The 14,611-nt window shown below is 37.2% G+C and overlaps 1 protein-coding gene across 2 annotated transcripts in view; it reads left to right on the forward strand.

Annotated features, from left to right (window-relative positions):
- The window catches only part of NBAS (NBAS subunit of NRZ tethering complex), a 345,856-nt gene that overhangs the window by 182,412 nt on the left and 148,833 nt on the right, over positions 1-14,611 (forward strand). For both annotated transcript variants that reach the window (XM_082357496.1, XM_082357497.1), the window contains 3 exons: positions 3,962-4,075; positions 6,188-6,345; positions 7,110-7,199. In XM_082357496.1, the coding sequence (XP_082213622.1) occupies positions 3,962-4,075; positions 6,188-6,345; positions 7,110-7,199 (362 nt within the window). The remainder of the gene's footprint in view (positions 1-3,961; positions 4,076-6,187; positions 6,346-7,109; positions 7,200-14,611) is intronic.

A 14,611-nucleotide genomic window follows, 5' to 3' on the forward strand; every position in this document is an offset into this window, starting at 1 on the left:
CTGTACTACACGTGTCTGTCTGTTTGCTAAGTGGTCTTCCTTTGGGACACCATCCATCTCCCAGCCCATGTGATCCCGGGAGACTTGCCAATCAAGATGCTTTGCCACAGTTGTTGGCCACAATATTCTATCCACCAGCCAGTTCAGGGATGACCATGTGACTCAAACAGAACCAATCAAAATCTTTCCTGATGCTTGATACATAAACACAGGAAGACAGAGGCTCTTTCTTCCTTTCCAAATGAAAGTCATAAGGATACAACCTTGGGGATGCTGGCAGTCATTTATCTGATCAGTTTTCTGAAAATAAATCCATTTGAGAGAGAGAAAGAAAATACCCCAATGATATCCTACATGCCTCTGGGTCTAATCCTGCCTAAAGAGACTTCTAACCCCAGAATTCTTTTACTTAAATTGAGATAAATTCCATTTTTAGCTTAAAAAAAAGTAAAGGGGATTTTTGTTTATTTTGAGCTTTAAAAAATGTATATTTAGTATATTTAGTGGACATACTTATTAATGTTTTAAAATTTTTATGTGTAGAACTCCTCTTCTTAAGGCCTGTAGTTTTAGTAAATTTTATTGTGTCAGTTGTCCTTCTCTAGCCTATCCAAAAGCATAACACTTCACCTTTGGACTTGCAGCAGCCTGGGAAGGGTGCTGACACTGTGACTGGGGCCAGGCATCCATCGTGAGGCATCTCAGATGGCTGCGGAGAAATTGGGTGTGGAGTCAGAAGACTGGTCCACTCCTGACTGTCCCGTTCATTTGCTAAATGACTCAAGCTTCAGTTTCTGCACCTGGAAAATAGGAATGACACCCCCCTTGCTTCACCTGCCAGATTATAAGAGACCCACACGAGTTAATGCATATAGAAGCACTTTGTAAACTTTGAAGCGCTCTGATCATCAGGGAAGAATTTCATAAGGATCCAGTTCATAGAAACGAATGAAGCAGTCAGGGATGCCGTCTGCATTTTCCATGTACCTGCCCACTAGGATTAATTTCCGTTTTTGTCTTTGTGGCGTTGACATAGAAACGGGAAGATCAGTGATCTTGGCAAACCTGCATTTATAATGGTATGAACATTCTTCTTCAGTCCTGCAGAGCACATTTATGTGGACCACATGGTGTTCAGACCGCTTTTCTTCATTGCAGCTATTTTAGTTCTCGTATTTGGAACCATCTCAACTTGGCCACCTCTATTTCACAAACTTTAATGTGGAATCTGTATTATAACTTCAGTGCAGTATCATTAAAAAATAAGACTAGTATCTACATTTCATTCAACATAGTGTTTTTATTGTGAGCCCCCTGAGTACACATAATAGCTAATACGTACCCGTGACTGCTGTGTGCCAGTTCCCTTCTGTGCCCTTTTAACGTACTAGCTCTTTGCTGTGCACAACAGCCTCTTATTAGCCACATTTTACAGATGGGGAAATAGAGGCCTGAGAGAGCTAAAGTAATATCACTTTGTCAGGTACTTTGGATACAGGGTTCTGTTACACACCTGTTGCCCTCTGGGGATTTAGAATCTTAGAGGTCTGCGGAAGCAGTGAATTATGCTGCATCGTGGGGTGTGATGGTAGCACATGGCTTCTGTAAACAAATGTTATAGAACTTGAAGAAAGGCAATTCTAATATTTTGCTGGGGGTGGAGTGGTATTAAGGAAGGGATCACAGGCAGGTGACATGTATCTGAAGCTTATAGAATGTTATAGTTATTTATTGCTGCTTTACAAACCACCCCCAAACTTAGTAGCTTAAAATAACAACAGTCACGTCTTTTTATTTCTCCCAGTTCTGGTGGTTGACTGGGCAGTTCAGGGTCTTTTATGAAATTGCAGTCAGATATAGCAGCTAGGGATGGGCTCATCTCAAAGCCTGCTTTATTCCCATGTCTGGCATCTGGGCTGAGAAGATTTTTTAAAAAGCTGGGGAATGGAGTAGCTAGGGCTTTCTCTTCTCTGTGTGGTTTCTCCTTATTGTCTTTCCTTATGGTGTTCTCAGACTACCCAGATTTCCTACGTGGTTGAGGGATCCCAGAGTCAGCATCCCAGCAGAAACCAGCAAAACTTCATGTCATTTTTTCTATAATTTAGCTTTGGAATTTGGGTAGCTTCATTTCCATTGTGTCTCATTCACAGAAGCAGTCACACAGGCCCTCCCAAGTTCAAGGGAAATAGTTAAGTTGACTGGGCCTGGGTGATCTGCTCCTGAGCTGGCTTCCATAGCTGTTGGAAAAGGCCTCCATTGCTCCCTGGCTGGTGGTGAGAGGCCTCAGCTCCTTGCCCCGTGGAGCTCTCCATAGGGCTTCCTGAGTGTCCTTTTAACATGGCAATTCCTGGGTTTCTCCTAGAGCAGTTGATCTGCGAGAGAGCAGGGCGGATTCCATAATGCTTTTTATGACCAATCTTGTAAGTCACACACTGTCGTTTACAGCATGTTCTGTTTGTTAGAAGTAAATCACTAGTCAGCCCCCACTCAAGGGGAGAAGCATTAAGCTCCATCTTTAGAAGGGAGTATCAAAGAATTTGTGGACAAAGTTTAAATTATATTTCATATACTCAAGGCTTTGTCAGGCCACCATTAGTATTTTCTTCAGACTAAACATCTGGATCATTTTCTTTAATAGATTTCTAGTCTGGCTATACTCCTGGCTGTTCTCCCTGTGAATTTTGTTTTGTTTGTAGGATTTTTCTAGACATCATTCTTTTCAAGCCTATTTTTGCTTATGTTTTTCCTTTTAACCACCTGCTCAGATTGCCTGATATACAAATTAACTTCATCACAATGAAACTATAAAATTTAAGTCCATTTTACTTTGTGCTTAAGTTTTTTCCCTTTATTTGTCATTTATTAATTATAATTAGAACAGTCAAAGGGTAAAATTTTTAAATAAATAGGAAAAATATTTAAATTCCCTATTGGGAGGAAAACTTTTCCTCTACCCACTTAGATTAGAATGGCTGGTCTGGGGGTGAATACATACATACATACATATATATGTATTATTAGGGTATAGTTGATTTACAGTGTTGTGGTAGTTTCGCGTGTGCAGCAAAGTGATTGAGTTATACATGTACATATATTCATTCTTTTTCAGTTTCTTTTCTCATATAGGTTGTCACAGAATATTGAGTAGAGTTCCTTGTGCTATACAGTAGGTCCTTGTTGGTTATCTATCTTATATATAGTAGTTACTGTGTTTGTGTTTATCCCAGGCTTCTGATTTATCCGTCCCGTACCATGTTTCCCCTTTGGTAACCATAAGTTTGTTTTCGATATCTGTAAGTCTGTTTCTGTTTTGTAAATGAGTTCTTTTGTTTCCTTTTTTTAACAATTAGATTCCACATATGAGTGATATCATATGATATTTGTTTTTCTGTGTCTGACTTCACTAAGTATGATAATCTCTAGGTCCATCCATGTTGCTGCAAATGGCATTATTTCATTCTTTATTATGGCTGAGTAATATTCCATTGTATATGTGTACCACATCTTCTTTATCCATTCCTCTTTTGATGGACATTTAAGTTGCTTCCATGTCCTGGCTATTGTAAATAGTGCTGCAGTGAACAACGGGGGTGCATGTATCCTTTCAGATTATGGTTTTCTCTGGATATATGCCCAGGAGTGGGAGATTGCTGGATCATATGGTAGTTCTATTTTTAGTTTTTTAAGGAGCCTCCATACTGTTCTCCATAGTGGTTGTACCAATTTACTTTCAGTCTGAGGCTGATATTAATCATTGATCACTTAGGAGACTGAGAGAGAATTCCATGATTAATAAATAGATTGGAAGTTCTAATTGGCCATGACCTTTTCTCCTATAATCTTATAAAAATCAGTCTAATCTCTGTTTTTTATTTTGGAATTAATTAGAAAGATAGTGTTAAGGAGCTCCTCTATCAATTGATACTGCCCAAATCAGTAAGTCATTTGCATGTGTTTACAGGTGAAGACCCAGAAGAAAGACGTGGACAGGTTCTAATCCTTCTAGTAGAGCAAGCACTTCGTTTCCATGACTACAAAGCTGCCAATGTGCATTGTCAGGAGCTGATGGCCACAGGTGAAGTAGATACTAAACACTTTGCTCATGTCCTCTTTACATGGTGAATAATGGAAGAGGTCTGTTTTGAAATCAGTTGGCCTAATTGGTAAGCCAACCACATTGTGTTCATAAGCCTTGAGAGATGTTTTGTGAGTACTGATAAGCATGTATTCCATGCGCTTGTATATTAATATAAATACTTTAATGGGCTCAAGGGTTATATTTTATCTGAGATATGGTTGCTTTCCATTCCATATTAAAAACAGGCTCATAATTTAATAACAATTTAAAAATATTTTAATGCCTTTTTATGTATTTGTCATATAAAAGAAAATTTAAAAAATTTGAAGTATCTATAATTTGTGACTAAATTGTCAGTATTTCTATTCTTTAATTTTTTTAAGAGATAGCATAATGCTTTTCAAATTAATGTTGAGTAATTGGGAAGTAGTTTGCAACCCTAAAATTTTCCATATTGAAATTATAACTCAAGTCTCTGGAGGATAAGCAGGTTTTATTGTGGAATAATTTCTCTATTAAAGAATACATTCCCCAGAGGGGTAGGAAGTGATGTTGTCTTATTACAGGCTCTGTGCTAAATGATCTGCTTTTTGTAGCTGTGTCTGACTGTGTGAAAACTCAAGCACATCTGTTTACCCCATTGTCTGTGCATTCCTAGTGAGTGGTTATGAATGTAGTGCTTCACTTCATGGTAACTCCTGGGGCTGTGCACTGATGATATGTATACTTTCTGTATGTATACTGTCAAAGGAAAAAAATATTCTGACACTTGTTACAAATGGTAAGGAAGACTTTATTCATGAATTTTGCAAGGCGGGGAGAGAACAGGTTCAACTCCAAATACAGAAAAGGCAGCTGGGAATTTACCACTGAGGAGCAGGTCGAGGCTGTCAACAATGGGTGAAAAGTGATAGCGATGGGACATCGAGAGTAGGGGGATTGGTACTAAACCGACTTAACAGGATTCTTGCTGATGGCAGGCCAGGGTGGTCAGATACCAAGGGTGAGAGATTCTCTCTGAACTGACTTGGCAGGATTCTTGATAAAACTGGGTTATACAGGTTCAGCAAGGACTGGGCCAAGGTATAGGCCTCCTTGAGAAGAGGGCTCAGAGAAGCCTGAATCAAGTTTTGTCAAGGAGAGAATCTGGCAATACATCTATGAAAATGTTGAAAACTCTGGGAAAAAGCTTAACGCTTTATAACTGCAGCATTAGAAAACTGGTTTCATGAAAGAACTGTGTTCTGTAATATTAACCTAGTGATTTTGCAACATTAAGTTCAGAATAATTATGGCATTCTGGATAATCATTGTTGTCTTAATTTATTACCGCTTACTTGGAGAGCTTTGTAATAATTTTATTCCTATAAGGATGGTACCTGGATTAATTTTGACTCTGTATATTTAGAAAAAAGGCCTACTTTCTAACTGGAATGCCTTCAAATAAGAATAAAAGTGCATTTTAAGAATTCACAGTATAAGCTTGCATAGGATAAAACTCTGCTGGTTTCAGGGGCTGACTGTATTTTTGGCACCGTCCTTGGATCTCTATAAAGTGAATGATTCTGTGTAGCTCTCTATAATCATTTCTCTTTATCTAGGCTTTGCAGTGTATAAATACAGCTTTTAAATACAGGTTGTTTTTAAATAAAGATTGTTCAGTTCTTCTAACAACCCAATGAAGGAGGAATTATTATTATTATTGTCTTTTAGTGCTGAAGGATGTGTGTATGATACTTGGAACTTTCTCAAGCTCACACAGGTGCTTGGGCCATACCCTCAAGTCTTTCTGAATTCAGATACCCAGTCTTTTACTCAACATCAAAGCTCAGTAGATTATTTGTAGCATTGTCAGGTAATCTAAAATTTAACATAGTTTATTAGAAGAATTTGTCTGGAGCAACACTGAACTTCTAGCCAATAAACTCACCTAATCTTTCTTTTCTAGTTTCAGATCCGTATGTGCTTCTGCTTATATAATAATATGCATCACTAATAACTGACTTTGTTTGGTAACATAAGACCTAAGCAGAAAGCCATTTCTCATGTTAGATTAAGGATTTTTTCTTCTAGTGAAAATCAGTTTGTTTTTTCTTGCCCTTTTTCCAGGTTATTCTAAAAGTTGGGATGTTTGTAGCCAGTTAGGACAATCAGAAGGTTACCAGGACTTGGCCACTCGTCAAGAGCTCATAGCTTTTGCTTTGACACATTGCCCTCCTAGCAGCATTGAACTTCTTTTGGCTGCCAGCAGCTCTCTGAAGACAGAAGTAAGTGTTCCCAATAAAGTAAGTGCTCCTGAACTGTATGAAGTATATTTTGTTGAGTCCGTGGATTTGGGATTTGTGCTCTTTTTTTTTCAGCACTATGAAAATTTTAATTTATGGAAGAAAATAGTCTGTCACTTATATGAAAAGGGATTCGAAGATGTTAGGATATAAATTAGTGTTGTTGGCTTTATTACAGTAAAGAAGAAAGGGTACAGGTATGAGAAAAAAAGAAAGTATATTAGGAAATAAATTATTGAATATAATGGGGAAAGGTCGTGCTGTCAAGAATAAAATATATAAGAAGTGGTCCTGTACAATATATTTGAAACCATATGAATTAAAACCAGTGATGGCACCATCCGCTTAGAAGTCCTCTGGAAATGGCAGGATATGGGCTTTGGTTAGAGAGAAGCTGAATTTCCTAAAATTCACAGGCTAAATCTGTGTCAGGGGGGATGGTGCTCTGGTTTGGAAATACAGTACTGTTAAATGCTGTTAAATACGTGAAGAGATTCTGGAAATCACATTTTCGTCTCATGGTCATTTATTACATTGTATATCAGGTTTTTCACACTTGATTCTGATCCTGAAACTGTGGTTGCATCCTTGTGAAGGTGTTCATGAAGTCCCATAGTAAGCCTGTTACCACAAAGCAGTCATTAGGAAATAGTGTTGTTGTTTTTTTTCCTCAAAAGAGTACTTTTTAAATTTCAAGGCTACATTGTAAAATGAGGCAAATTTTAAAACAATTGTTCTTTTTTCAGATTCTTTATCAAAGAGTGAATTTCCAAATCCATCCAGAAGGAGGAGAGAGTATCAGTGTGTCACCATTGATGAGTAAAGTGCTACAAGAGGTGAGTCAGGGTGAGAGGGAGGAGTTTGAAAGGTGGTTGTGAGAGGAATGAAACAGTCGCCTTACTCTGTGTGTGTGTGTGTGTGTGTGTGTGTGTGTGTGTGTGTGAAGACTGTTCTTTTAAACTTTTTTTGTGTGTGAAATATAACATATAGAAAAATACACAAAACAAAGATGTCCAAGTATCATAAAGTATCATAAAGAAAACATCCATGAAACCATCACATAGATGAAGAAATAGCTCATGACAGGCCTTCCACAGGTCCCCTCAAGCCCTTCTAACTCTTCTCTCTCCTTCCAGAGATCCTGACTCATCCCAATAACTAGATCCATGTGCGTTTTGTTCTTGTGTTAAAACAACTTTAAAACCTATCACACCCCTCCCAGTATGATAGTTTAATTTTCCCCGTTTTTGTACTTTATGGAAATAGTTACACTCAATATTATGTTTGTGAGATCCGTCCATGCTATTATATGTGTTGTAGTTGACTCATTGTTACTGCTGTATAGAAATTTATTGCTATATGCATATATTCCAGTTTATCCTTTCTAATGTTGACTGACATTGGTTTGTTTTCAGTTTTGGTTCCTAAAAATAATGCTGCGTCATCATTCTGTATGTGTTTCTAGTGCACATGTGCAGACCTTTCTCTCTGGCGTGGACCTACCTAGCCCTGGAAGTCTTCATTATTAGATAAATGTGTACGTTCAACCTCAGTCGATAATCCCAAATAATTTTCTAAAGGGGTTTTACCCGTTGCACTCTCAACAGCAGTGTCTGGGATTGCCATTTGCTCCAATCCAGCACCTTGGCATGGGTGGTTTTCTAAATTTTACCAATTCTCTTAAGTGTTTAGTGACAGCTTTTTGTGATTTTGATTTGCATTTTCCTGATTACTAATGAGATGGACTTATCTCAGGAGAGGTCCTCTTTAGTGAAGTTCCTATTCAGTTCTCTTGTCCATTTTCTATTGAATTTTAATCCCTTTTCCCTTTCCTCATTGAAATTCTTATGAATAAAATTTGTCTGGACCCATTAAGTATGTATGAGTCTCAGGAGAGTTCATCCTGGGAGAGGAAGGAGGAAGCATGTACTCACTGAAACCTCCCTCTTGTTGGTCAGCCTTTGCTCCATGGAATTTAACTTTTTATGACTATTTGTAGCAACATAGAATTGGCACTTTTTTAGGTCAAAGACAGTAGCTATTTCTGATATTCTAACTAGATAAATTTAGAGATGATAATCCTCTTTATAGATTGGTTTCCACAGGATTCCTTTAAATGGTAAGCTTCACTTTCAAAGTGTAAAATGTCATTCATTTTTCTAGTAACTATTTTGGAAGACATCTGTTGTGATAAGTGAGCTACACCTAATCTTTTTTTTGTTTTTATGTGTTTTTTGTTTGTTTGTTTGCCTTATATTTCCATACATTGACTTAATTTTTAATTTTTTTTGAGATATAGTTGATGTATAATATTATGTAATATAAGGCAAAAAATAGTGATTGACAATTTTTAAAGGTTATACTCTATTTATAGTTATTATTAAATATTGGCTATACTCCCAGTGCTATATAATATATCTTTGTAGCTTATTTATTTTATACCTAATAGTTAGTACCTCTTAATCCATTACCTTTATATTCCCCTCCCCCTGCTCTCTCCTCACTCATAACCACTAGTTTTTTCTCTATACCTGTGAGTCTGTTTCCTTTTTGTTATATTTATTAGTTTGTTGTATTTTTTAGATTCCACATATAAGTGATATCATGCAGTATTTGTCCTTCTCTGACTTATTTCATTTAGCATAACGCCCTCCAAGTCCACCCATGTTGTTGCAAATGGCAGAATTCCATTCCTTTTTATGACTGAGTAGTATCCATTGTGTGTGTGTGTGTGTGTGTGTGTGTGTGTGTGTGTACACACCACATCTTCTTTATAAATTGGCCGTATCCATCTTGCCGAACTCACCTGTAGTTGTATACTGTGTAGTTACTTTTAGAACTCTGGTACAAAGCTTCAGTTGTGGAATCTATTAATAGAGTTAGGGAATAGTTAGCTTTGCCTACAGTGGAATATGTACAGTTACTTCATTTCCATAATTCATTCTTTTATACGAAAATTCAGTTTGACAAACATTTATTCAATACACATGTGCATCCCCAGTTCAGTGCTAAGTGATCTCAGGATCTCAAAGAAGTTTGTAATGTGATTTTTGGCCCTTAAGGATTTTTCTCCTATTCCTCCTGTAGTGGTGACTCCAGGACAGCACTGACCAATAGAATTTTCTATAGTGAGGGAAATATTCTGTATCTCCACCGTCCAGTGTGGTAGCCACTAGTCACATGTAGCTATTGAGTACATGGAGTAAAGGTAGTGCAACTAAGGAATCAAATTTAAAAATTTTTTTGATTTTATTTAAGTTAATTTTACTAGCCACACAAGGCTCCTGGGTACCAGATTGGATATCACCGTTCTAGAAGGTGAGATATTCAGAGGAGGGTTGTGTTCTGCAGTTAACACTGCAGATAGTGGACTTTTTTTTGTTACTGTTGTTACACTCTCTTTGAACTGAAGTCATAGCATTTTCCAGGGGCCTGGAGTGGTGTAGGTGCATTTTGTCCTTTGGCGTGTTTTGACTTGTTGTATTGATTAGTTTCTGTTCGGTTTTCTCTTACTGGATATGAAAGCACATTAAATTCTATGGTGTTTTCTCCATGGGATTCAAAACAGTTCTTATATTGGGGAGTTGGCAAATTTTACCATTTTTCAAGGTCCAATGGAAGACCTGCTTTTCATGAGATCTTTATCCCCATTTTTGTACCTTTTGAACCTCTGATCCTTCCCCACTTGTTCAGCCGTATCACCCACTGTCTCTACAGCCTCCTCTCTTTTCATGCCTTCCAAACATGTGCTGTGTTCCAGTCACACTGAAGTTACCCCATTCTCGGAGTAGGCTCTCTCATAGCTTTGGTGTTATTTAGGGTTCTCTTTGCCTGTCCTGCCCTTCTTGTCTTGTGCTCTTGTCATCTTCCTGCCCTCTTGATCCCATCTAAGCTGTCGTTTTCTTTATCAAGCTTTCCTGAGTCCCCATTGTTCCCTCTTTCATATCCCCCAAGCATCTCACATCATTGTATCAGCACGTGTGTGGTACGGTTTGGTGTGCGTGGTACGGTTTGGTATGTGTGGCAACGGGAAGTATGTCATTTACCTTTGTACTCTCTCCATGGAGTGCTTGTCACAGAGTGACTGCCTAGTAAATGTTTAATAAAGCTAATTTGGAAACTCCCACTGCAAAAAGATTAGTGTGTGGTAAAAATGAATTAGTAGATTTTAGCCTAAAAATATAGGGAATTTCCAGTTTAACTCATACGTGTGTGCTCTGGTTGCCATTGAGGTCCTGTCGTATTTCGGCCACTGTAAGGGGAGTATCATTTCTCTGTTTAGTAGAGAATTGCACCACGTTTTTGCTGAGTTCAGCTCCATAAGCATATTCTGAATCCCCATCCTTCTTTATAGAATCCATGAAAAGCCTTTTGTGGCTTTCGGGTTTCCTATTTTCTGCTTCTCTGATGAATTAGAAAGTGTCAGCCCGGCCCCTTGGTAGCCTCTTTGGAGTAGAGCCTGCTGTGTCACCAGAAGTGGGCACTTACTGCTCCATTAAAATTCCTTCAGTAAACGTAGGAGGCCGCCAGCAGTCCTCCACAGGAGCCACTGAGCGAGGAAAAGGAATTCTTCCCAAATGATTGTCTGTTTTTGTCTTTTTTTTTTTTTAGCGCCTTAAAAGCTTTCCGGTCTTCCTTTTTCCTCTTCCAACAAGCTGTAATAGATCTAGATCTCATGAAGTGCTAATCCAAGCCCTCAGTGAACACATGATGGCTTTGATTCATGAAGCACATTTCAGAATATTATAGCTACTATTATCAGATTAAAATGCAGTGCTTAGCCATAAGATGCCGTGTGTTACACATTAACAGTAGATGTAATAACCACATTAAATTGTAACTCATAAATGAGAGCTGACTGTATATGTAATCTGCTTAATGCCCAAGACTTTCATTACTCAGTTGTGGTCATAATGATTTTTACTTATGTATCCAAGCAAAGAAAAGATGTTAAGTGCTGTTCTGTTGCATTTGCATTAGTACAAGTGGAGCATACAAGTTCGAAGATACTGGCTGTTGTCCCGGTGAACAAGATATTTGTTTTTAAATAGAACCAAATGCATAATTTGTGAATAACTACCAAATCAGAGATTTCTAGTTTCTTATTAATGTTGGTTATTGTGTTTTTTTAGATGTAACAGTATTCCACCACTTAGAGTGTATTAACATTTTGTTTAGTTAGTATTAGTTATATCACGTAGCCAATAGTGTTTTCCCCAGATAAATCTAATTAGAGTTGGAAATGGATAATATACAAGGTTCCCATTAAAAAATCATTTTCACTGTGGGAATTCTTGTTAGGAACGTTTTAAGTGGCTACAGATTTATACAACTGGACTAATTAATGTTTAGAATTGAGGCATGGGCTAAGCATAGAGCTATTTTGAATTTATAAATGGATTATTTAGAAATACTGAAATAAAAGCAAGCAAATGGCAGTTGTATTTCAGTACCACGGACAACCCTTTCTTTTCCCCTTCACCAGTTGATGGACGTTTAAGTTGTTTGCACTCTTTAGCTATCATGAATAATGCTGCTGTGAACATTGGTATACAAGTCTTTGTATGGAAATATGTTTTGATTTCTCATGTAGGTATCTGGGAGTGGAACTGAAGGATTGTATGGTGTATATGTGTTAAATATTGGAAGAAATTGCCAAATTGTTTTCCAAAGTGGCTGCACCAGGAAGTATTAAGGTTCCAGTTTCTTCATATCCTTGCTAACACTTATTCTTAACTGGCTTTTTGCTTAAAGCAATTCTTATAGGTGTGTGTGGTATCTCATTATCATTTTGGTATGTGTTTCCAAATAACTAATGATAATGAGCATATTTTCATGTGCTTATTGGCCATTTCTACACCTTCTTTGGTGAAATGGCTATAAATATATTCCCCATTTTTTAACTGTATTGTCATCTCCTTACTAAGTCATAAGAGTTTTTGCTGTTGTTGTTTTTAAACTCTTGGATACAAGTTGTTGGATGTGTGTTTTGAAAATATTTTTCTCTCAGTGTGTGATTTGACTTTTTACTTTAACGGTGACTTTTGACTTTCTTAACGGTGACTTTTGAAGTGCAAAAGCTTTTAATATTGCTGAAGTCCAGTTTATTAACATTTTCTTTTATTGCTTGTGCTTTTGGTGTTGTATCTAAGAAAGCTGTGCCTAACTTAAGGTTGTGAAGATTTACTCCTGTGCTTTTTTCCTAAGAGTTTTATAGTTTTAGCTTTTATATTTATTGATAAATAAGTAATAATGAACCACTTTTTGTATGAGATCAAAGTATAGGCTTGAGGAATATCCACATACAGAAAGATGGATTCGAACTTTACCTCATATCGTAAACAAAAAAATGGACTTGATAGGATCATATTTGTTTTTTCTTTTATGTGATATCTTGTTCCTTCTTAAAGGATTTTAAATCTTATATTGCACAAAGATACACATTAATATTATGAAGTTTAAAATGATTTCATCTGAACTGGATTTTTGTTAAAATTATTGCCTTAGTAATTTTCATTTTTCCAGATGTTTTGAAATTTTGGTTTGCAAGCTTGTTTTGAGCCCTCCCATTCAGTTTAATTTTTTTTTTTTTTTTTGGCCATGCAGCGCGGCATGTGAGATCTTAGTTCCCTGACCAGAGATCAAACCCGTGTCCCCCTGCAGTGGAATCATAGAGTCTTAACCACTGGACCGCCAGGAAAGTCCTCATTCAGTTTAATCTTTATTTCCCTAGACCCTCCTTAAGGATTCTGTAGTTTTGTGGTTTCCTCCTTTCTAATCCCTTGGTGCTTCAGTCCAGAACCACATCCTAGAGTAGCTTTTCACTTGGGACTCCCTCCCCCTGTACTAGTGAGGATGTGAGAAATACAGACATGGAACCAGTGATGGTTTGGCCCAGTTCCTTTGGGCTCTGATTCTAGTTCTCTGCCTCCATCGGCCCACAGCTTCATGAAATAAATATAAATACATAACCCCAGGCAGTGAGCCAGGCTGAAGTTCTCCCTCTTACAGGGAATCCTTTTAATTCCCAGTTCTTCTCTGAGAAAGAGGACCTGGCAGCCATTGCCAGCATCTGAATTCTGAGCCCCCAAATGTTGAACTCTATAAAGTTGAGTGTCTCTTACCTCTTTTTTCTATTATTCTCAGTATTTTGGAGCATGGTGAACATATTGCAACATAATTCATGACTCCATCTTGACTGGAATGTGTAATGTTTTCTTTAATTACAAATATAGTACAGGCTTCTATTTTAACAATCTGCTTATAGGGATTGTTAGGAATTCAGATAATATAGGAGTTCAGATAATCAATATAATCTGGCATACTTTATTTCTTGAAAGTGAAAAAAAAAAAAGATATGTGAAACACTTATGAAAAAATACCGACATCTGTTAATTTTTGATAAGACGTACATGTATATTTGTGGTAACTTTGGTCTTTCTGATTTTTTTAAAATATAAAAATAATCAATAATATATTGATACGTAAGTTCTCTCTCTCTCCCCATTCTATGTATCCCACTGCTCAGAGGTAAACATTTTAAAGTTTATATATATCTTTCCAGACTTTTTCTGAGCATAGACAGATTTTCTGTATAGCTCTCCTCTGTCTCCTGGAGGACTATTATTTTATTCTTTAAACTAAAATGGATTTGTACTGCATATATTATTTTGGAGCTTGCTTTTTTTCATATAATGATATGTGTCATGGACATCTGACCTTGTCATTGCATATAGACCATTTATGTCATGGTGTAACAGTGGTCCCTGAATATGTATATAGCATGATTTATTTATCTTTTCCTTTGCTTTTCAACTTTTGGATTGGGCCCAGTTTTCCTCTATTTTGGACTGAACTGCACTGAGCATGTTATGTACACATCTTTGCATATTCATGCTAGTATTGCCCTGGGATAAAATGGGAGAAATGGGCTCCTGAGAGAGACAGTTGCCTGTTTCTTGCGGTCTGTCCTCCATAACATTGTGTAAGTGCTGCCTAAAAAATTGGGCATGGAAAAAGAAAATAAAAATATACTCCATATACCTCTATTTTTCCTAACTACAGTTCTCTTAATCTGGATCCAAGAATGCTAGAAGATTCAAAAAGGGTTCAGTCCCTAAAGCCCCTGAAATAGTGTGTCAAATTTGTTGTGTTAGTATGTGTCTGTTTGTGACTTTGTGTGTTCATGTATGTACACATGCATGTGCATTCAGTTTTCTGGGGAAAGCAGTTACAGCTTTCATTAGAA

This window comes from Balaenoptera borealis, assembly GCF_965194805.1.
Source record: "Balaenoptera borealis genome assembly, chromosome: 15".
In the NCBI taxonomy this organism is placed as follows: domain Eukaryota; kingdom Metazoa; phylum Chordata; class Mammalia; order Artiodactyla; family Balaenopteridae; genus Balaenoptera; species Balaenoptera borealis.